The 23,702-nt window shown below is 51.4% G+C and overlaps 1 protein-coding gene and 1 non-coding gene across 5 annotated transcripts; one reads left to right on the top strand and one right to left on the bottom strand.

Moving 5' to 3' along the window:
• Positions 1-1,577: 1,577 nt before the first annotated feature.
• Positions 1,578-20,573, bottom strand: Parvg (parvin, gamma). 4 transcript variants are annotated; one of them, NM_001130583.1, is given in 13 exon segments: positions 1,578-3,090; positions 3,514-3,586; positions 8,303-8,404; positions 11,458-11,526; positions 11,720-11,778; positions 12,329-12,351; positions 12,713-12,768; positions 14,249-14,364; positions 14,959-15,099; positions 16,185-16,287; positions 16,764-16,828; positions 18,280-18,375; positions 20,454-20,573. In NM_001130583.1, coding segments are annotated over 12 exon segments (996 nt in total). In that variant the 5' UTR covers positions 18,359-18,375; positions 20,454-20,573; the 3' UTR covers positions 1,578-2,980.
• Positions 20,574-21,752: 1,179 nt separating this feature from the next.
• On the top strand, positions 21,753-21,893 carry LOC120093972 (small nucleolar RNA SNORA48). Its single transcript, XR_015626248.1, has one exon. It is a non-coding gene; the product is annotated as a small nucleolar RNA SNORA48 (small nucleolar RNA).
• The last annotated feature ends 1,809 nt before the right edge of the window (positions 21,894-23,702 follow it).

Here is a 23,702-nt window from a genome sequence, read left to right as displayed (position 1 = left end):
TACACACATACACATACACACATACACACACATACACACATACACACATACACACATACACACATACACATACACACATACACACATACACACACATACACACACATACACACATACATGTGCACATGTACACACATACATACACTTATACACATACACACATACACACATACATGTACACACGTACACACATACACACATACATGTACACACGTACACACATACACACATACACTTACATACACATATATACACATACACACATACACACACATACACGTACACACGTACACACATACACACATACATTTACATACACACATACACTTACATACACATATACACACACATACACACATACACACACATACACACATACACACGTACACACATACATGTACACATGTACACACACACACATACACGTACACACATACACACACATACATGTACACACATACACTTACATACACATATACACACACATACACACATACATACACACATACATATATACATACATACGGCTTGAATTGGCTCATTTCACCAGCAGAGAAAGAACTTACATTTCTCAGTATCTTACAGAACAAAACATACAATTACTGTACCAATCAACCGTGTCAGTCTTGTGCATTCACCTAGGGAAAGGGATAGGAAGTGTTCCTACACAGACTTGAACATGAAAAGCAATCTGAGAACCATGAATGGCGATCCCTGTAGACTCCATAGAAACTGGAGTAAAGAGAGCCCTCGAGTTTTGGAGGCAGTGCATGCACGGATGAATGATTGGCCCCCATGGGGGGCGGGGGTCGTCTTCAGCAAACAGAAGGGTGGGCTGTAGGGTCACTGTGGAAACAGCAGAGTTGCATCAGGGAAAGAAACCCCACACTGTTACTGTAAATATTATTTGGGGGTTTCTATCCCACCTTAGATCACTTCGCTCCCAAATAAAAGACAGCAAGCCTCTAAATTTATGATAAGCCTTAAAGCACTAGAGCCAGGCAGATATCAACCCTCTGGGCCATTCTGTCTTCTTTCTTGTCAATAACTCTAAGATAGCACATGCGTGATCCGCCCCGCCTCTCCTGCTCCAACAGGCCAGCCCTCATGGCTATGAGCTCATAACCCACTTACCCCATAGCACCTTCTTCCTTCTTCCCCTCCCTCCCCTTGTGGCCTCTGCCCCAGACCCCCAGCCCAGGAACCAAAGGTTCGCCTACCTCTCTTCTGCCCAGCTCCTGGCTGTAGGTGTCTTTATTCAAACAGTAGTTTTAAATTAAGGAGCAGAGTATGCAGAACATAAGCTGGTATACGTGAGAATTCAACTAGACTTGGGATGCAGAGCAATGCAGAGAAATGCAGAGAAATGCAGAGCAGTAGACCAACCCCACCACAGTGAAGAAGGCCACTCGCTCGGTGATGGCAGCTTCTAAAAAATGCAGAAAAGGCAGGACACAAAGTGGATCCGCCCTTCTAAGGCCAGGGCTCTGACAGGAGGGACATCAGGTGACCGGGTTGAGCCTTCTGCTTGGAGGGATTCGATTGCCTATGTTAGTCTGCTATCATTAAGCCGTGCATTTAAATGGGGAAATGTTATTTATTCCTCAATAAAGTTACAAAAATGATTTTCCTTATGTCCAAATCTCCTATCAGACAGGAGGTGAGGAGGTGGAGGTGAGGACATGAAGGGGCCACGGGGACAAGCAAGCAGGGAAGGAGGGAGGGAACCAAGAGCCTAGGAGGTGACTGTGGATTCCGGCTTTGGTCTACCAAGCCCCAGTAAAGAAGCAGAGAGGTTCAAGTTTGTACGGTGCCTCAGGATGCTCCAAAGAGAAGAGACAAGGCACAGAGGAAGGTCTCCATGGAAGGATTACCTGAGCAGGTAGAGAGAGCCAGGCTTCAGCTACTGTGATATAGAGGCCTCTGATATAGAAGAGGGACATGTCCCAGGGGCAGCAGGACAGATATCTGATGGGACTGTCTAAGACTGATGAGTGGCCTGCCTAGGGCCAAAGGGACAGGTAGAAGGCGTTGGGTAGGGAGAAGCCCCAGGTCACCTAGCTGCACCCACTGTCTTTGTAGGGGTGACCTGCCCTGTCAGACTCTACTCCAAAGTTCCCCAAAGGCAAAACTCACCCCAAACCTCAAAGACTTTGCTCACAGGGGCTAGGAGCTGGGCAAACAAGGAATAGCCCAGAAGAGTAACGATGAGGCTAACCTCCTACATCCCTGCACCCCTGAATCCCTACACCTCTATATCTCTGTACCCCTGGACCCCCATACCATGCATCTTCCCCCACGGCTTCTCCTCCAGCCTGGACCCAGCTCAGTTCTTTAGCTGTTTCTCTCTCTTTGAACAAGACACTAAGTCTCACAGGACACAATGCAGATCAGAGATAACTTGAGCCCAAGAATCAACTCCAGGTTCTCTTTCCCTGGGGGCTCAGGGCAGAGCTCAGGACTGCAGCTGTAAGGAGAGCCTGGCCAGGGTCCTCTGACATGGGGTCTACATGTTTCTCTGGTCTTTGGGAGGGTTCTGGGCTCATCACCCCAAGTGGAAGGGAGATGATCAGGAACTAAGTATGTAGAGACCATGGCCTGAGACCATCAGTCTTGATGCCAAAGAGCCTTTGGCTGGGGATGGTCAGCTTTGTGGGGTCTGAGCAGCCACTAACTGCTCCAGTAGACAGACTGGAGGGCTGATAGGGCTGGTCTAGCCTGGGAACCAAACTCTTTTTTGCCACAGTTAAAGGCTAACCCAGGCATGCAGAGTCCCCCTCGCCCACTTAAATACAATTCATAAAGCAGGGGTGGGTACAAGATTGGTCCCCATCTGGTGGGGTCAAAGGCAAGCAAGACAGGTGTGGGAAGGAAGCATGTCACCAACCCACAGTAACAAGGCTGGTGTGGGAAGATCTAGGACCGCTGTGTCCTCCAGAGGTGGCAGCCCCTGAGAAACAGCTTGGAGAGGTAGTGGTGACTATTTTGGGGTACCATGGTGTGCCCTGTCGCCCACTGCCCTCAGTGAATGCTTCTGGAATAGGCCGTAAAGTATTCGCAGTGTGCTCTTGGTGTCCTTGTTCACAATATCTGTGGGCAGAGGGAGTAAAGCAGCCTGTTAGGCCAGGACAGGAAGGAGCATTTGTCCCTAGGGATGGGGGAGGGTCCATGCTACAAGAAAAATCTCCTGCAAACAGGGACAAGGAACTCAAGACCCAGTGCCAACCACATGACATATATTGGTGTGTCCTTCTTCTCTGGGCGTCCCCTGCAATCATGTCCCCTCCCCCCAACAGTGACTGGGTGCTCTGAACATTCTACCTGAGGGACTTCAGACCCTGTTGCAGGCAGCGTGGCCGCAGCATCTCTCCTAGGATGCCTAGGAAATGCTATCTTTTCACAGACCACCAAGAAGGCGGACCCCACTAACAATGTTTGTCCCTCCACTCTCTGCAACCCTCAGTCACATCCAAGCCAGGCAGGTCCTCCAGGCAAGAGGAGCTCTGCACTCACCTTCAGGGTTGATGGGGTAGCTGCACAGGCCTTCGTCCTTGAGTAGTTCCAGGGCTAGGGTGACATTGTGCAGCTGTGATGATAAAGCCAATCAGATGTCAGCCAATGAGAGCCTGGGTCCAGGCACCAGGCCCTTCCTATCCCCAGTGGCATGCTCTGTGAATGGAGAGTTCGCTCCTTCACACAGAGGCCCTCATCAGCAGATGCAACACACTGGACATGGACGGTCGAGGAGACACTGCTACTAGCAAAGATCCTCACTGAGATTGGGAGGGGACTTGGTGGAGGTGACACCCTGCGTACGAGTATGTCAGGTGAGGTAACCAGAGCTTGTATGTGGTAGAGTACCCTTAGAAAGTGAAAAACAGTCTGTCGCTGCTTGGAGGGCCTTGGAGGAGCAGAACAGATACAGAACAGATGAGACAAGGTAAGGGCCATGCTGCAGAACAAGAACACCAGGAAAGATGGGTCTTTGGCCCACAGCTCTACAAAGGCTAGGCATCCTCATAAGGTCCAGGCCAACGGGGAAGTAGTCTGAGCAAATGCAGACTAGGGCACACAGCTCAGTCCTCCTCTATGTTCCCAAGTCCCTCCCCGAGGAATATCAGGGAAGGGAGACTCCCCATTATTGACACTTTCTCGTCAGGAGTGGGTCCAGCCCCTGCTCTGCACCCCAAAGTCTGCCTTGTATGGTCTTGACAAGCCAGTATCTCCAGAGAGTGATCCGGGATGCCGAGGGAGAGGGTATCTGTGGCCAACGGTTTTGGACACTCTAAGGTCCTTCACTGCAGGACCTCTCCGAGCCTTGAATACACTCTTGTATGTCAAAAGCTTCAAGGGTATTTATCTTTCCCTGAGGCTAGAGACTCCATTTGTCACAGCACCCCATGTGGCCAATTTTGAGAAACTCTTCATTCACGCACTGCTGGAGATGGGCTGCAGTCAGAGCCTATATGTACTTTTAATTTGAAGCAGGCTCTCACTAAGTTATCCAGGCTGGGTTTGACCTCACTCTGTATCCCAGGTTAGCCCCAAACTTGCAACCCTTCTGCCTCAGCCTCTCCAATAGTTGGGGTTGCAAACATACACCAACCATCAGGTCTCCTGCTCCTGCAGTTCCTTCCACTGGCTCCCTCCTCTCGGGGCTCTGAGCTAAGCAGTTACCGGGCTCCTCTCTTATTCCCACACAGGGTCTGAAGCATGTGGTGACATCATGGCTTGAGAGCTGACAGTGCCAGGAATGTTACATGCCTGTGTGGCTGCCCTGGCCTGTCACTGTTCTTGCTTTATTTTTACATTTATTTATTTACTTATGGAGGGAAGTGTGTGCCACAGCCTGGGGGAGGGGGAGGGTAGAGGACACCTTGTGGAAGTCCGTTCCCTCTTTCCACCACATGGGTTCTGGGGATCAAACTCAGGTCATCAGGCTTGGCAGCAACTACACTGAGCCACCTGCCCAGACTCATCAATGCTCATATTTTAAAAATACTTGTTGGGGCTGGGGATTTAGCTCAGTGGTAGAGCGCTTACCTAGGAAGCGCAAGGCCCTGGGTTCGGTCCCCAGCTCCGAAAAAAAGAACCAAAAAAAAAAAATACTTGTTGACCCTCAACTTCGTGCAGGCCATGCACGAAGCCCAGAATCAGAATAGCACCTGCTCTTAGGGAGTCCATGCTGATGGGTGTGTATGAGTGACTCAGAGAACATGGGGCTCCCCTAAGCACACTCTTCATCCACAAAGCTCATAAACCAAAGATCTGGCCGGTTCATGATAGGTGATAGGCCTCCTTCATCCCCACACCCCCATCCCTTATCCCCTACCCCCACCCCCAGCCTGTCCTTTGCTTCTGAGCAGTTTGAGACGATGAAGAAAGAGCTGGATGCTCTGCAGAGCCAAGGAAGACCAGGACCCAGGCCGTGCATTCCCATCTTCCTGAGAGAGAAAATTGAACATGGGAGGAAGCTAGCCAGAGCTTCCTGCCTCTGGCACTTTGGTTTCTGCAGAGCAAGTGACTGCCTCCCTCTCTCTCTCTCTGACTCTAACTTTACTCTAAACTGAACACTGACTCCCTTGCATCTACACTGCAATCAAATACCACCTGACCATGAAAATGGCCGTTCTGGGAGGCTGCTCTACAAGAGAAGTGTCCGAGTCCAGTCTCCAGCTAAGGACTTGTGGCTGTGGTTGGCCATGTTCTCTTCCACAAGGCCCAACCCCCTCTTTTAGGGCTCTGAGCTAATGCCATGTTTCTGCACCTATTCCCATGCAGTGCCAGAAGAGGTTTTAATGGTGGATTCCCAAGTTAGCAGTGCCAGGAACGTTGGGCTTCTGTGCACTGGCCTGACCTGGCCTGGATGGGGTACGGCAAGCACAGGCCTTGTGTCCCAGGAAGTCTGGTTGCTGAATGACATGGGAATGAGTCCGTGCTACTGAGCCTGGATTCCTACAGTGCCTGCCTCCCTCCTCAGACTTATCTCATGGTTCATCTCTGATGTCCCACTGTATGGATGCAGATTTGTCCCATAGTATGAGCCTGTAGGAGGTTCACCCTGTTCCTAAGCAGGCCTCAGGGATTGATTGTTCCTAGGGTCCAGACTGTGTGGTCACAGGGGAGCCTGTCAGACTTTCAAGGACTCAGTCTTGTTCTGTGTAAAGTGGAGACACAATTCACCCTCTCTCTTCCCGGAGTACAGAAGGAAGGGGCCAGGGAGGGCAGACCTGGGAGAGTAATGCCAAGGGACTTGGGAGAAGTTTCATAGAGGACTGCCAAGTGCCAGGGGACCTCTGAGAAAACAAGGAAGCAGAGCTGGAAGCTAGGGAAACGTCTAGACAGCAGCACTATGGCAGTGAAGGCCAAGATGCCCGAGGCTGAGCTCTGAGGACCAGCAGGGGCTTTGCAATAGGAAAAGACAGGCAGAGGTTACAGCAGAGAGAGCAAAAGAGACTGGAAAGAAGGCCCATCTATGGATGTGGTGGACCCAGCCTGCAGGTGACACACTTGGGGACAGGCATCCTGACTGGGTTTTACTTCAGGAGGAAAAGTTAACTACTTAAAAGAATGTGGACAGAGACAGGTCAGTGGTGTGGTCCCAGACAGGCCACCAACTGTCCCACCTCCATCACCCCTCTCAACAGTTGCCTGAAGATTGGGAGATTACAGTAGCCCCAGAAAGCACAGGGCAGGGGACGAGGAATATGTGTCCCTCCAAGCCTCCTCACCAATGGCTTCTCCACTACTGCTTACTGTTTAGTCCCCACACAACCTGACAGTGGGCAGAGCAGTGCTAACAACCCATTTCAGAGACAAGAAGCAGGAGAGAAGCTGGGCTCTGACCCAGGAGGAGGAATTATTCCTTCCCTTGCTAGCTAGGGTCCTTGCTTGGAAGGTGGAAAAGGATTTCTTCAGGGAATACCCTGGACTAGCCCAAAGGAGATGAGTGAAAAGCTTGTCCAGCGGACAGAGAGGAAGGGCGCTAGAGTCTCCATGGGCAGTGATGCATGGTGCACATTCAAGGCAAGAACACCCTGGCACTCAACAACTCCCTGGCCTGTCATTTCTCATCCCTCTTCCTGGGGTCAAACTTAGCTGCCTGCCTGGACTAAGGGTGTCTTTTGGCAGCTCTGGGATCCAGGGTCCATATGAAATGCCTTGCCTACCAAACCTGCCCTGTCCAGTCCCTGTAGCCCTCGTGAACCACAGACTGCTCCCCCCAAAGCATTCCTGCACCTCTGCTGAGTCTGCTCCCTCATTTCAAGACATCCTCCATCTTCCTCAATTTTTTAAAACAAACCCCAGCCAGCACTGTTCTCTTGCAGTCTCTGCCCAGCACACCAGAAGCTAGTGCCTTGCCTTGATGTCCTGGAAGGCCACCACCCCAAGAGAACCATGAGTAGACACGGAGGAGCTTGAAAGCCAGAGTCATGAGGGACTGTCCTGTATACTGAACAGCATGGCATGGCCCTAAGCAGACCCTTGGAAAGTGGGAGTCCAGTGCACAAATGCCTGAGTAGGTGGGTGGGTGGGTGAGTGGGTGAGTGGGTGATGGGTGGTTAGGTGAGTTGAGAAAGGCAGATGGGTAGATATGTAAACAGACAGGGAGGTGAGCTAGTAGATGGACAGATGTGTAGAAAAATAGATGGGTGGGTGGATGGATAGATGGATGGATGGACAGATGACAGATGGATGGATAGATGGATGGATGGATGGATGGATGGGTAGGTAGATGGGTGGGTGGATGGGTGGGAACATGATTGATGATGGATTAATGATGGATGGGTGGATGGGTGAGTGGATAGATGGGTGGATGGGTGGATGGGTGGGTGGATGGGTGGGGACATGATTGATGATGGATTGATGATGGATGGATGGGTGAGTGGATGGATGGGTGGATGGGTGGGTGGATAGATGGGTGGGTGGAGGGATGAATTAATGGATGAGTAGATAGATAGATGTATAGGGGATATATAAATATGTACCTAAGTGTTGGATGAGTGGATGGGTAGATACACTGGTGGGTGGATAGGTAGGTGGATGACATCCATGGATGGCTGAGTGGATAAATGAATGGATGAACATGTGGATGGGTGGATGAGTGGGTAGGTGACTGAGTGGGCGAATGGGTGGATTGATGGGCAAATGGGTGTGAAGGTAGATGGGTAGACAGGCATATGAACAAACTTCCTTCCCACTTTCCTCATTGCTTGGAATAGAAGAAAGAATGTCAGCCAATGTCATAAATCTGTCTACCCCCCCTCAAAGAAGGCCACGGAGGAAGATTTCGGAAGCTTACCATCTCTGTGGGAGAGCTGGGAGTGAGATAGAATTCCTTCAGATGCAAGAAAAAGCCTTCTAGCTGTCCAATCAGCAGGAGCAAGATGACGCCATCTGCAAACTGCAGGAGTTGTGTTTCAGTCTGTTATCTCGATAGCACGCTGAGCACACTTGGGCCCCAGCTGGTGCATTGTCATGGATTCTTTACAGGTAGAGCCTGGCTATAGGAAGTAGATACTGGGGTACAGCAGATTAGTGGCTAAAGTCTCCCTGGCTCTCTCCTGCTGGGCTCTCAGCTTCCTGTCCATCATGATGTGAACAGCTGTCTTCCACCAGACACCCCTGTCCCCATCATATTCTGCCCAAGCATGTGAGGCCAAGCAAAGAGACCAAACATGAACTGTAAGCGAGATAAACCCTTCCTCTTTGTCACAGTGACATATAAGGGACTAACAAGGGAAATGAACCAGGGCTGTGAAGTGGGGGGGGGGGTGCTGACATTGGAGGGGTTCCACTCTGCCTCTTGTATGCTGTGTGTGCTGAAAGAAATCACACCACCTCTCTGAGCTTCACATTCCTTTTGAAAAGGGGGGTTGGCTTTCCCAGCTCAGGGGGTTATCAATAGTTGCATGAAGCAGTTTGGGCGCTCTCTCTCTCTCTCTCTCTCTCTCTCTCTCTCTCTCTCTCTCTCTCTCGTGTGTGTATGTGTGTGTTCGTGTGTGGGCAGGGGCATGTGGAGGCCAAAGGACAATTTAGGGTGCTATTCTAGAAAAAGTCCACCCATTTGGGGGCAGGAAGAACAATCCTTCACTGGCTCACTGGCTTGTAACTTGCCAAGTAGGCTAGACTGGCTGGTCTGGGAGCCCCAGGAATCCTCCTGCCTCTGCCTCTGCCTCCCCCATGCTGGGATTAAAGATGTGCCAGGGCCTGGAGCAATGGCTCAGTGGTTAAGACCATTCTCTGCTCTAACACAGAACTTGGGTTTGTTTCTCACACGCAGCAGCTCACAATCATCTGTGACACCAGTTCCAGGGAGTCCGACACCTTCTTCTGGCCCCTTCGGTAATCAAGCACATATGTTGCCCATACATACATGCAGGCAAGCACTCATACACATAAAAAAAAAGGACACATGTGCCACCACACCCCAGGGATCTGGCTTGCCAGGAAAACACTTCACCAACTGTGGCACCTTCCACCACCACCCCCAATTGTGTCTATTTTTAAATGACAAGTTATTCCACGGACTACAGATCCATGTGTGAAAACAGAGTTAGTATAAAACTCTCCCATCAGCAAAGGAAAAGAGGAGTACACGGGCCCATTAATATTTCTGTCTGTTCTGTCTGCACGGTCTGAGATAACGCCGCAGTGAGCACGTCAAATGCTAACATAATCCGGCTGAATCTCTTTGCTGTGAAAAGACGCTGTTCTGTCTTTAATGGAATTTCCCCTGATTAAGTCTGTTCTGGTGTTATTAGTTTGGGCCTGGAAGCCACTCTGCTGCTGTCCCCAAAACATAGCTGAGAAACCTAACTCTGAGGCCTCCTCTACCATCCCAACATGTCTTCTGTCCTCGCTCACTCACTCTTGTCTAAGCAGAGAAGAGAAGGCTGCCAGAAGTGGGCTGTAAACTTGAGATATGGTGCTACGTCTACCCAAAGAAAATACAGTCGGAGATGTGTTGCTTGGGGAAAGTCACAGTGAGTCAGGTGACATGGATGTTACTGAATAGCAATGACACACACACACACACACACACACACACACACACACACACACACACACACACTCACAATCCCGTGAAAGAATTACTCCCACTTTATAATGCATGGAGCCTGAAGTTCAGAGAAGTTCAGTAAGCCAGCCAAGGTCACACAGCCAATGTGGACATACCCTCAGAGCCCAAGGGCACCCAGTGGCAGGCACAAGATGGAAACTCATACGCATATGGCTCTGAAGTCTGTGTTCACCCCAGCATGTTGCCAAGGCACCCACAAAGCTCACATGGCCACCCATGTGCAGTTGCTATGAGTGGATACTTGGGCCCCAACTGACTCTGTCCAAACCCTAGGACCACTACTTAATTGCTATGTGACCTTCAGTAAGTGACCTAGCCTCTCTGTCCCCCTGAGCCCTTAATAGTGTCATGTATTGAATGGGACTTTGTGAGTTCTCACATGAAACAGAGGTGGGGGAGAGGAGAGTGGGGAAAGCTGCAGAGTTGATAGCAGAGAATAATTTGCTTCAGACAGAGCAGGTACTAAGCACTTTCCTGTTTGGCCCTAAACTCAGGAATGTGTGGCCTGTCCCCCTATGACTGGATTCTGTACAGGCCTTGCGACACGGCTGATACTCACAGTCAAGGAAGGCCTGCCCAGTTCATCAGATCCTGTCACCGCCCTGTCTGGCCCAGGCAATGTCAGATCTCTGTGTTTCTGTCACCCTATGTTGTGGGAACACTGGAGACACAGAATCTCTGTGAAGGCCATGGCTAGGCGAGGGGCTTTGGATCTGCAGGGTCCTGCTCCCACCTTAGGATAATTAAGTTTGTGTCATCACAGTGGGTTAAGCTCTGAGGGCTCAGGGGGACAGAGCCCATCAATGGCGGGGCTGTGCCTGCTCCTCTAACCACCCCTGGCCCCATCATGAATCTCATTGCTAATCTGAATAAACGTAATTACAGGGGAGGACCCTCACTCTGGTGGCGGAACAGCCTAAAGCAGTGGTTCTCAACCTGTGGGTCCTGATCCCTTTGTAGGGGGGTCACCTATCAGCTATCCTGTGTATCAGATCATTCACATTATAATTCACAACAGTAGCAAAACCACAGTTATGAAGAAGCAAGGAAGTAATTTTATGGTTGGGAGTCACCACGGCATGAAGAACAGTATTAAAAGGTGGCAGCACTAGGAAGGTCGAGACCTAGATGTCCTGTGCCCTAGGAGCCATTCTGATAAATGGGTAACAGCAAAGCTTGTGGTAGAGTGGCTCAGCCTTCACTGCTGCCCAGGGTCTCCAGGGGTCCCCTCGGACAATGCTGCCTGCTAGCAGCACACCCCAATAGAAAAGGCCCTGAGACCTCTGAAGTGACAGCTCACTTCCAGTCATATAAGTGAGTTTCTGGTGCTCAGGAGACCTCATCCCTGCATGGTGGCCCAGAAGTGTCCCTACCTGGGTGTCCAGGCTCTGTACAGAGAGGCCCAGGCCTTCTAGCTTCTGGTTGACAAAGCTCACAATGGCCTAAGACAGAAGAGCAAGGACCTCAGAACCACTCGGGGGACCCTCATGCCTCCTTCCCACCCAGAGTGACAGAAGGCCTTCCCCCTCACCCAGCACCCAGCAGACATGGGGTGAGACCTATGTCCTCCCACTTCACCCTGAGACACAGGCAGGCAGGTGGGTTATGGGGACCGGAAGCTTTGATCTGCCCTACCTCTTTGATGGCGTGCACTTTCTCCGGAGCCAGCCTAAATAATTCATCAAAGGCGTCCTCTGCAGACCAGAGCGATAAACAGCTCATTACGATGCTGTTATCTTTGTGCCAAACAGAATGTTTTCACACAAAAGTTTCTCAGAACAACCAGTCCCACGGGAGCTACAGCTAGATCTTCTGGTTCCTGAATGAAACACGCCTGGGTTTGGGACACGCGGCTCCCTGACTGTGAGAGGCTTCTCTCTCTCTGTATTTTAATTTCCTCATCTCAAACACCTGGTGTGTACCCACTTATGACATATACTATCCAACCATCCATCCCTCTATCTACCCATCCACTTGTACCACTGCAGCCACTGAGGTGCACGCCCATCACCCACTTTGACCTGTAAGGTGACCCCGCCTAGCAGGCATCATTCACCAGGTGCTTGAGATGAGACAATAGCACTAAGTAATGAAAGGCCAGGCAAACAGAAGGAAGGACGAATTCATGAACAGATCCTGTCACAGAAAAGTAACAGACCACAGGTGGGAGAAGCCCATCCCCATCACAGCTGCTCCAACCCCATCAGAAGGAAAAGGTTTCCCTTTGGTTACTAAGTTACTCACGTGAAGGCTGGTCCTTGTGTGAGCTAGAAGAGAAATTGCAGGAGACAGAAAAGCAATCAAAGAGTTAGCAAAAATTCTGCAGCCCTCTCATCGCCTAATGTAACAAGCTTGGTACCAGCAGGTGGCAAAGAAATAGATTCATTTTTCCTGGGCAATCAAGGCAGGGGAGGTGCAGAGACCCTGTGTGTGGAAAGCAAGGCTAAGAGGCTGGCAGCCTTGCCCTGCATGCACACACCTCAGAATACTTGGATATCTGTGGCTGAGGATGCCTAGGCTGGAGGTCCCTGCAGCCTGCTTGGGGTTGAAAGTCAGCAGGCACAATGAGGGCTTCCTTGACCCAGCACCCCTGCACCCGCACTCGTCCAAGGCTTGGCCCCTGCTTACTTGCACTCTGTGAGCTGCTCCACCTGCTTGTCCGACTTCAGGCCCATCTTGGTGCTCTACAGCAGGGAAAGGAGAATTATGTGACCCCGCGAGTCCCAGATCCAAGTCCACAGGGCCACAGCAGAGGAAGAGGACCTAGTATGGCCTGCTTTGCCCCCATCACAGGATGCTGCTGGGAGGCAGCTTCCCTGTCCATTTTCTCTGTGATCACTGAACCTATGAGGATAGCACTATGGATGCCTCATTCCTAAGACACCGTAGAGTCCTGTGTATGTGTGTGTGTGTGCGTGTGTGTGTGTGCATTAGTGTGTGTATGCATTTGTGTGTGTGCATTTGTGTGTGCATTTGTGTGTGTGCATTTGTGTGTGTATGCATTTGTGTGTGTATGCATTTGTGTGTGTGTGCATTTGTGTGTGCATTTGTCTGTACATTTGTGTGTGCATTTGTGTGTGTATGCATTTGTGTGTGCATTTGTGTGTGTGTGCATTTGTGTGTGTGCATTTGTGTGTGCATTTGTGTGTGTGTGCATTTGTGTGTGTGTGTGTGTGTGAATGAATATGTGTTGATATGGATGAATGGACAAATTAATGGTCACCTCTGATTTTTTTTCCCCATTTGTTTGTGTGTGTGTGTGTGTGTGTGTGTTTGTGCACACACGTACGTGGGGGAGTACACACATGCCATATTTGACATATGAAGGCCACAGACAAGTTTCAGAGGCCAATTCTCTCTTTCTACCATGATGGTAGGGATAGAACTCGGGTGGTCTGGCTTGACAGAATACACCTTTACCTGCTAAGTTGTCTCCCAGTCTTACCTCTGATTTACAGAAGTTTGAGAAAGCCATGAAAATGCTTTCATCAAAGACTTGGGAAAAGTTCAGGAATGGGTTTGACCAGGCCCAGCTGGACATAGCAGGGTGTGTAAGGAGAGTAGAAGGAACACAGACACACACATATACACATATACATACACACACACATACATACACATGCACATGCATGCACACAAATATATACATGCAAACATATACACACATACATGTATGCACATGCCTGCACACATATACACATGCATACATACATACACATATATAATACACACATATACACACGTACATATGTGTGCATACACACACACACACACACACACACACACACACACACACACACCATAGAAGAAAAGCTATCATTGCCAGAGAGCAAAGGATTCTCAGAAGAGGAGACAGGATGTGGTCATGGGTGACAAATGAAAGGCATTTACTGAGGGTGGCCATGGAGAGATGCTCCAGGAACTACGGTGGTGCCACTGACCTCCCTACTAGTGCACCCATTGACTAGTGAGCTGGCTGCTGGCCAGGGCCCTCCTCTTCCCCTCCTGGGTCTCTGATACCCCAGTCCCCAACTGCTGTCCTGATATGACATAATGTTCCTCATAGCCCCCTGGAGTCACTCCCACACAATGGCCCCATGTAGACATAGTGGCATGGAGCTATATTCTTGGATGACCAGCTCCATTCCACCGCCTAGCAAATACCTCAATGTGGATGACTTCCACCTGGATGTTGTCTGGGAGGGGCAGGTCTGGCTGGAAGCGTTTGGCCAGGGCCACCAGGAGATGCAAGGTGGCCAGCAGGTCCTTGTTGAAGATGGCTAGAGAGGAGAAGACAGAAAGTCGGAGATGAGGGGCCACCAACACCTGCAGCCACCCTCAGAACTGTCCTGTGAAGGAGTGTGTGTGTGTGTGTGTATGTGTATGTGTATGTGTATGTGTCTGTGTCTGTGTGTGTGCATGCATGTGTGTGTGCATGTGCATGTGTGTCTGTGTGTCTGTGTGTGTGTGTGTGTGTGTGTGTATTCACTAAACTGTCTGTACACATAGCATACCCATTTGTCAACAGGCAGAAAGCGAAGGAAGCTGGTCTATGAGTTCCGTTCGACCAGGCTGAGAAGTGCAGTGTGATTCTACACACAGCAGTGGCTGTGCCCCTGGGAAGCCATTATTCTTGTGTTACCCTGGCTGCAATGATAGCCCCAGGACCATGGGTGTAGGCCAGTTTCTCTTCCACCAGATGCCTGGCTCTAAAGTCTAGCTTGTGCTCCTTCTAGGGACTGCCTGAGGCCCCTGTGACCATCCCAGCCCCTGATGGTTTATGCGCAGATGAGTGTGTCATTTATCAGTTAAGTGAGAAGTCAGCAGGGATGGTCCCCTACCCCCACCCCCAGGCCTGGCTCAGCCCCACATACTCTCCACACTCCACTTGGCCTGCTGCTCTTCAACCTGAAGACTCTGGTTGACGGCCTCCAGGATGACCCCTAGCTTGCGCCTCTGGCTGGCCGAGGTCAGAGAGATTTCCTCCACTTCCAGCTTGAGCGATGACAGCTTCTCTGAGAGCAAAAGGACAGTCAGGGCCAGGGAGTGGGCCTGGCCGCTGTCATGGGGACTGTCTATGACAATAATCCAGGACCATGGAGCTATGAGTATATGATACTGAGCCCTGGGCAACCCCAGAGGCCTCCATCAAACATAGTCGTCATCCAAGGGACGTCATCCACATAGGAAATGGGGGCTCCAAGGGGACATGAACCACATATACAAGCAGGCTGCAACCCTTTGAACTGTCCCCTCTGGTCCACCTCACCTTGACCATTCTACCCACACCTTAGTCCCTGTCCTGTGGTGGCCATGCCATTCCCACAGGGACAGCATGGCCAAATGGTTAACACTAAGCTCCTGTGCCAACCCCTGCTTTCTCCACTGAGACCTGGGCATATCATTCTGTGTCTGAAAGCCTTGGCCTCACTCACAGCCAGGGAGAGGAATGAATGGTAGTGAGCTGTTCAGAAAACTAATAGTGCCTACTCCCTGAGAAGGAAGTGCCCAGAAGCCTCAGCAGAGGCCAGAGAGTCACTCTGGAGCCTACCTGCCAAGCTCTATAGAATCATGGCTTGAGCAGGCTTTGAAAATGTGGTTCTGGGCCTTATGGCTCTCAGAACCCCTTTCCTTACACAAGACGTCTGCAGACCAGACATGGGCAGGAAAACCAGCCAGAGGCAGGAACTTGGCCTGACTTTGGATATCACTTCCAGGGGCCACCCCTGCCTCCGCCTCTGGAATGTTTCACCCAGGATAGTCTGGGTCCTTACAACAGCACAGGACACTCTAAGGTCAGGGACAGCTGATGCCCCAGCTCTTATGATTATCAAACACTTTTAATGCTGGCGAGGCCACAGTGCTGTAGAAGGTGACAACAGACACTGGCTGGAATCACAGCCACATCCCAGTGTGGGCAGAGTCTCCACTTCTGCAGCTCTACAATCTAGAAAACCATAGGAGGTTCCCTTCATCCAGGGCTGTGGTAGTGCAGGAAGCCACTTGAGGAGCCAAGACACATGCACTTGGCTTCAAATCCCAGGGAGCAGCTGCTTAGGAAACATGGGTGCGGTGGGGCGGGGCTTGGGCCGCTGCTTACGGAACAGGTGGTGCAGAATGAGCCCATCAAACATGTCCTCCTCTAGGCTGCGGACCACGATGTGCTCTGGGAGGAGTGTGGCGTTGATCCATTCCATCAGCACCTGCCGGTCACAGGGGTAGTTAACAGGATTAGGAATCATCTGGCCAAGTCGGCAATCCTACCCACCCTTCAAAGTCTAGTCAAGTGATAGCTCTTCCAGGAAGTTCTCCCTGATCTCCCTAGTCATTTGGAAACTGCTCTGAGCTCTCGAAAACACCCCACTCCCACCCCCAGATCTCCCAGACGCCCGCCTGAGTCTTGAGGAGCTACGATCCTGGGAGTCGCCATTGCTGTAGCAAACACCATGGTTGTGGAACTGGGAAATGGCAGTTACTGCCAATGGTCACTTGGGTGCAAAGCCTAGTCTGCCGCCAAGAGAGGGCTATAAAAGCATAGAGGTTTCCAGAGGAGTGTGTTGTTGGAATGGAGGGGAACAGCGTTGAGGTAGGGTGTGGACAAGGGTGTGGTGTCTATAAGTCAGGGGCACCAAGCCTGGCTCCAGAGACTTCAAGACAGGGGATGGTGGTGGTGGTGTACCTTCTGCAGTTGTTCAAACTTGGGGTTCCTCTTGGAATTGGGCGACAGATATCTCTTCTTTCCTCCTGGGAGCAGAGGTGAGTATGACATGCGTGAGAACCCCGAGGGCCCTTGTCAGCTTCTCCCTTCAGGTCACCCACAGATCCCAGACCCCTGGTGGAGCCTGTCTCTCATTCATGTTTCCTCATGAGCACTTCACAGTGGGAGTGCACACTTAAACTCAGAGGTCATCCCTTACCCTGAAGGTCGTGAGTCAGAAGTGTAGCATCTTTTAGAAACTCTGCCTACCTGCCTAGAGTGAAAAACAACCCAAGAGAGAAAGGGGCAGGCCAGGTCGAGGTGGGCACCGCCTATGCTGCCAAGCAGCTCTGACCAGGATGGATCACTGAGGCCCCCACTGTGGCCACTTTAGCTTGGCCATTCCCTTCCCTGAGGCCTTGGTCAGCAGGGTCTCCACATTTGAAATTTGTAGAACCAACGATGCATCAAGCCCAGAGGGACTTTTGTGGGTCAGCCGATCTCAATGAACATGAAGAAACGGGGTCAGGGCATGGGGATGGCTTGCCCAAGCTCATAAAATATAATCTGCTATGTGACTCGCTAGACGTCGATCTCCCAAAACCCAGGAACATACACATTCCGGGTGGGAGAAGACATAGAACACTGCAATCATGTGCTGGCCTGGGCTCAGCTCCTGAAGACGCGAGTGAGCTAGTGAATGAATATGGAGGGAAGGAAGGAAAAAGGGAGAGAGGGAGGGATAAATGTGTGGATGGATGTGTGGATAAAGGGATAGACTATTCATGGATGAATGAGTGGATAAGATGAATAAGGTGGATGGATGGATGGATGGATGGATGGATGGATGGGCAGATGGGTGGATGGGTGGATGGGTAGATGGATGGCAGATTGTAGATAAATGGATGGTGAATGTGATGGATGGATATTGGATGGATGGATGGATGGATGGATGGATGGATGGATAGTAGATGGATGATGGGCAGATGATAGATGGATTATGGATGATGGCGGATGGTAGATGGATGATGGATGGATGGATGGATAGATGACAGATGATGGATGATGGATGGATAGATGATGGATGGATGATATATGGTCGATGGATGAATGGGTGGATAATAGATGAATGGTGGACGGATGGTGGCTGAATGGTCGATGGATGAATGGGTGGATAATAGATAGATGAATGGTGGATGGATGGATGGGTGGATGGATGGATGGATGGATGGGTGGATGGATGGATGGATGGATGGATGGACGGGTGGATGGATGGATGGATGGATGGACGGGTGGATGGATGGATGGATGGATGGATGGATGGATGATGGATGGATGGACGGACGGGTGGATGGATGGATGGACGGACGGACGGGTGGATGGATGGATGGATGGATACATGGGTAGTTCCCAGATACAGCCTATCTCATTCTAGTGAGCTAATCACACATTCTCTACCTCCCCTGATCCAACAACTCTGTCCCACTAGGACCAGCACCTCGTGGAAGCTCTTCCTCCGTGGGCTGAGCTACCTCCTTTGGGAGCTGCAACAGGTCGTAGAGGAACTCTGACTCCATCTTCTTCCTTGCCTTCCCTGGAAGAGACAGGAGAGCACATTACTGTTCCCAAGGTCAAGGCTCACCATGTCTCATTCTTTCATTCATACTAGGAAAGACGGAGGATGGGAGCCCGACTCTGACTGGTCAAGACACCGAGGGCCAACCAAGTGTGAGGAGTGAGGACTGCTGTGAGGCACCTGAAGCCAGCCAAGCCTTACAAGGGCAGGCATGCTACCAGACTAACGATTAATCCTTATTTTCACCTTGGTAGGATCTAGACTCATCTGATAGGCAGGGCTCTGGGCATGCCTAGATTCCCTCAGCGTGAGAAGGAAAGCACCCGTGGCTGGTCCTGGGCTGAGTGAAAATGGAGAAGCCTTATTTGTCTCTCCTCTTCCTGATGCAGTTTGACCAGCAGCCTCCTGCCCCTTCTGAAGGGGTTGTGCCTTCAAAGTGGGAGCTAAAGAAAGCCTCCCTTTCTTAAGTCCCTTTTGTCAGGGTATTTTCTCACGGCAACAAGCGAAGTTAGTAATGGACAGGCTGAGGACACAGCTGGGCAAAAGCTTGGTAAGAAAGCAAGTTTCCTGTCAGACAGGCCCACGGAAGCCTGCCCTACCCCTAGCCAGGAGCCCCAGTCCTCCCTCTACATCCAGGTCAGAACCCCAGTCTCCACAAAGCATCAGACAAGTGTGGGAAGCCAGCTCTGGATTAATCTGTATGAGGGTAAGCACCCACCAGCCTGGGGAAGGGGGCTAGGGGGAAAGGGCCATCCATCTCTTCAGGGTCCCTGAATCCAAGACAGGTAAAAACAGATCAGACTCGCCCATATGTAGATGGGGTGGACCAGGCTAAAGGCTAAAGCCACCCAGACATGTTCCCCATTCCTTGCTAGCTTGGCTTACAGAGGGAGACTTGGCCTATCTGGCCTCCTGTTTTGAATGAGACTTTCTCTGATTGGCTTGAAACCCCCAGACTTGGGGTGTGGTCTGTCAGGGCTTTTGATCACAAAGCCCAGAACTCATACTCCTTGTGAAAGACCAGCAGTCCCTCCTCATCCTTGTGACGGGCAGTATCGGGGCCCAGACCATCAGTGTGTCGTGTCTCCCCTAGCCCCACCCCAACCCCAGCCTCATGACAAGCACGTCAGGCCTGTCCATACCCAGAAAGTATCAGATTCAGAAGCGAATGGACCCCTTCTGGTTCCCTAACCTACTTCTGGTTCTTCTGCCCACTTCCCCTCTGGAAATTTCATTTGCTGCATGACCACCTTTGACTCTCCCCTTACGACCCCGGTTCAGCCTCTGCATTTGCCCGGGATTCCCAGGATCACTCAGATATTTGAGGTCTGAGGTCAAACCAGAAGAAATTCAAACAAGGAACCTGAGAGTTGGGCCAGGGGGAAAAAAAGGCACTGGGGAGTTGGGGGAGTGAGAGCCACCATCCTGAAACTTGCTACAGCCTGGGAACCTCAGGAAGCTTAGTCCTACCCTGAAACCAGAAGTGAAAGAACAGAGCCCCCAGGAATGAGTCTCAAACCCCAGGACCTGAGCAAGAAGAAAGAGAGATGGGCTGGGGTGGGGAGCCTGGGCCCCAGGCAGCTCCTCCCAAAAGGCTGAGTTTCTATTAGGCCAGCACACTTTCTCTTTGGCCCTGATACAACTCTACAGGGAGAGGCTAGACCCTGTGTCCAGCAAGTACACACAGACCTGAAACTGCCTCTGGTGACCCTTTCCCAGGTGGGTCCCTTCCCTGTCTCACACGACAGTTTCTTCATAGTAGGGAGCTCAGCTTTCTCTCATGCAGTGAAGCTCTGAGGGACCCTGGTCTGAAAACTGCTCGTCTGGCTGTGGGGGAGGGAGCCAGTGCTTTTCTGTGGAGATGGGTCTCACGGCTCCTCAGTAAAATGATGCGGTGGTCTCAGCGATGAGGCTGGACATGGGGCTCCCCTTTGGCAGACTCTCTTCCTGTGAGGTCCCAGCTGAAATGCGCCTCTGGGTTCCTATTTAAGGAACCTCTCTGCCTTCCTCTCTGAGATCCGGTACCTGGGCATGTGAACAGGTAGAAGATTCTAGTAGCTCAGGGATCCCACAGGACAAAGACTAGATGCACTCACCGGCCGCCTCTTTTCAAACCAGGAAATGGAACCCACTAGCTGAGAGCGTGACCAGGTTTCCAACAGAGACAGGTTCTGCGTCAGGAGGTGGAAGGCAGGGCTTCTGTTCACTTCCTCTGCCACGCTGGTGACCGCAGACAGCTTCTTCCTCTAAGTTGCCGGTGATCGAGAGACCCTAAATCCACTGAAAGACTGCCAGAACCCTAGCCCTGGCCCTGGCCCTGGTCTTCCAAGACTCCACGGCATCTTGGGGTCTCTCAGACTCCCTCCCCGCGCCCGCCCCTGCCTCTCCAAGTCCAAGCAATCGCTGAGTATAAAACTGAGCACTGGGCCCCAACAGCAAACTGAGCTCCCCACTGAGTTCTCATGGTGCCCAACCTGCATCTCTGACTCCCTCTGAGCACCTCTCCAACCTTGATTGATTGATTGATTGATGATTGATTGTTGATTGACTGACTGACTGATTGATTGATTGACTTCAAGACAGTCTTATGTAGCCCAGGCTGACCTCAAACTCACCAAGCTGAGGTGGACCTTCAACTCCTGATTCTCCTGCCTCTGTCTCTTATGTGCCTGGGTTACAGGCAGGAGCAGCTATACCCAGCTAACAGCTCCTAAAGAAAAGCCAGTGTACAGGTCTCAGCCCGAGTCTCGGCATCCATAAGCTACCTTCCCTCCCATCCTCTCCCTGCAAACCCCACTGACCCCTGCCAGGGCCACAGGCTTTTTACTTTGGCATCACACAGCTTGCCCCCGTGTTTTGTAAGCTCTTCACACGGCTCACAACTCATTCCTGGCATGAGCTTTGTTACTTCCTTCTCTAGGAAACCTTCGAGGGCATCCCTGTCTAGTACAAGTGGCTTGGGTCTGCAACCAGGCTGGAAAAAGCCGATGACACTGGCCAGTGCCTGGCAGCTGTCTCTCCATCCAACCAGGAGCTCTGTAGGGAGGGCCCCATCTTTCCTGCTCACTATTAAGTCAGTGCCTACAATAGCACCTGGCACAAATGGTCCCGGTGAACTTACTCTGATGGCTATTATTGCTTAGAGGACTGTGCTGGTCGCTTTTCTTGTTGCTATGACAAAATGCCTGATAGAGGCTGGAGATATAGCGCAATTGAGAGTGCCTGCCTAGCATGCAGGAAGCCCCAGTTCAATTTGCAGCACCTCATAAACCAGGCATGGTAGCTGACATGTGTAACCCAGCTCTGAGAAGCTGGAGGCAGGAGGACCAGAAGTTCTAGGGCAGCCTAGGATTCAAGAGTGCACGAGACACTGTCTTTAAAAAAGAAAAAGGAAATCCCCCTGGAAACGGGCAACGAGACACCATGTTGGTGGTGTTGTTCTATCAGTCAGGGGCAGAGCGGTTGGCAGTCCTTTGTTCATCCGAGCTTGATGCCTGGCTTGATGGCTAAAGCTGTTTAATGCCTAGGACACATAACAATCAAATCAAATCAAATCAAATCAAATCTAGGCAGCACAGTATGGGAGACAGAAGACAGACAGAGATCTGCATTCCACCATTCCATATGGTGTGGTGTGAGTAGGGAAAGACACCCAGAGATGACCTCTGCCCCACAGCATGAGTGGGCCATAGACACACATACTGCCTACCACCATGGAGCCCAGCATGGGAGAAAAAAACAGAGACCTGCAGAACCATGCTACCCAGAGACCAGCCTTTTGGTGCACGGCATGAGAAGACTGTATATACTATCTTGCCACCATGCCACTAAGTATGGATGGACGGTATCACCCAGGGGCCTGCCAGCCACATGGCCAGTCTTCAGTGGGAGCCACCACAATGCGTGAGTAGGTGGTGGTCAGATGGAAGGGTAAGAGAAGGTTAGCAGCTTGAGCATTGCGAAGAGAGAAGGAACTGGAGACCCAAGGGAGGAGAGGAGTGACCTGTTGTGAGTGGCCAGCCCTGCCACCTGGGGTCATGATAAAGTCCCCAGCCTGAGCTGCTGGTGAGCGCCATGTCTGGGTCTGTGGCTATGCAGTGACAGGATTCAATGTTGATGTCTGTCACTCATATTGCCACTAGAGAACAAGCAAACATCCCTAGTCACAGGGGGCCACATGGATGGATGTCCAGGGACTGTGTAGAACTGGCCTTGCACCTCATTGGCTGCAGCTCTGAAGAGCTGGCCCCACCTCTCACTGGTGGTAGTCTTAGGGAGAACGGACTCTATGCAGCCTCCCAGACAGCACAGTGAAGCTGGCCCTGGTAGTGGGGGGTGTGGGTGAGCAGGTCCCAAGGGGATGAGTGTGGAAGAGCTGACCCTGCCTCTGTCTGCCCTGATCCCCCCCACCCCTACCACCTCCACAGGGCCATGGGGCGGGAGAGCTGGCCCTGCCCTTCACCAGCTACAGCACTTGGGAAAGTGAACCCTGCACCCCAACTGGACAGCACAGCAGAGCCAACCCTGGTAGTGGGGGCACAGGTGGGCCAGCCCCGAGGGTGAAAGCATGGGAAAGCTTACCCTGCCGTTCATCTGCTTGAGGTGGTGTGGGTGTGGGTGTAATGCCCTCCTCCCATTGCCCCTTGCTACCTGCTGCGGTTGGGAGAGCTAGCTCTGCACCTCACCTGAGCAACCCAGTGGAGCTGGCCCTGATGGCAGAGATGTGGGTGAGCCAGCTCCAAGGGTGTGAGAGTCGGAAAGCTGGCTAGAGTTGGGAGAAAGGACCATATGCTTTGACTGGGCAGCAGGCAAGCAGCCTGGAGGGCAGGAGAGCAGGAAAGCTGACCCTGCATCTTACCAACGGCTGCACCGGGTGTCCTAGCTGGAGCAGTGCTGTGAGAACTCACTCTACTCATACAGACAAAGGAGAGCAGGTGGGAGGACCAGCTTTGCTACCACCCAGGCCCAGATCCATGGCCCAGGCCCAGATCCAGGGCTTTGAATTGGCCGACCCCAGCATCTATATCATCTGTGGATGGTTGAGACATATGAAAGGGCCAGTCCAGGTGTTCCAAAGCTGCAAGGTCTCCAGGATAACCAGAAGTCCATGTATGGGCAGAGGGCTATACTGTGGGACACACTCTGTGACATACTACAGCTTCCACTATGAGATATTTTCTATGCCACGCGTGTGTGTGTGTGTGGGTGTGTGTGGGTGTGGGTGTGGGTGCACGCGCGCGCGCGCGCGAGCAAGAGCAGAGGGTGGATACGAGAAGATGGCAAGATAAGGGAACTAGGTCCATAATGTGAAACTCGAAAAGAATCAATAAAAAGAGTTTTTTTTA

This window comes from Rattus norvegicus, chromosome 7, assembly GCF_021556685.1.
Source record: "Rattus norvegicus strain SHRSP/BbbUtx chromosome 7, alternate assembly SHRSP_T2T, whole genome shotgun sequence".
In the NCBI taxonomy this organism is placed as follows: Eukaryota; Metazoa; Chordata; class Mammalia; order Rodentia; family Muridae; genus Rattus; species Rattus norvegicus.
Note: the sequence above shows the minus strand (reverse complement) of the source record. Positions and strands in the feature narration are given on the sequence as shown.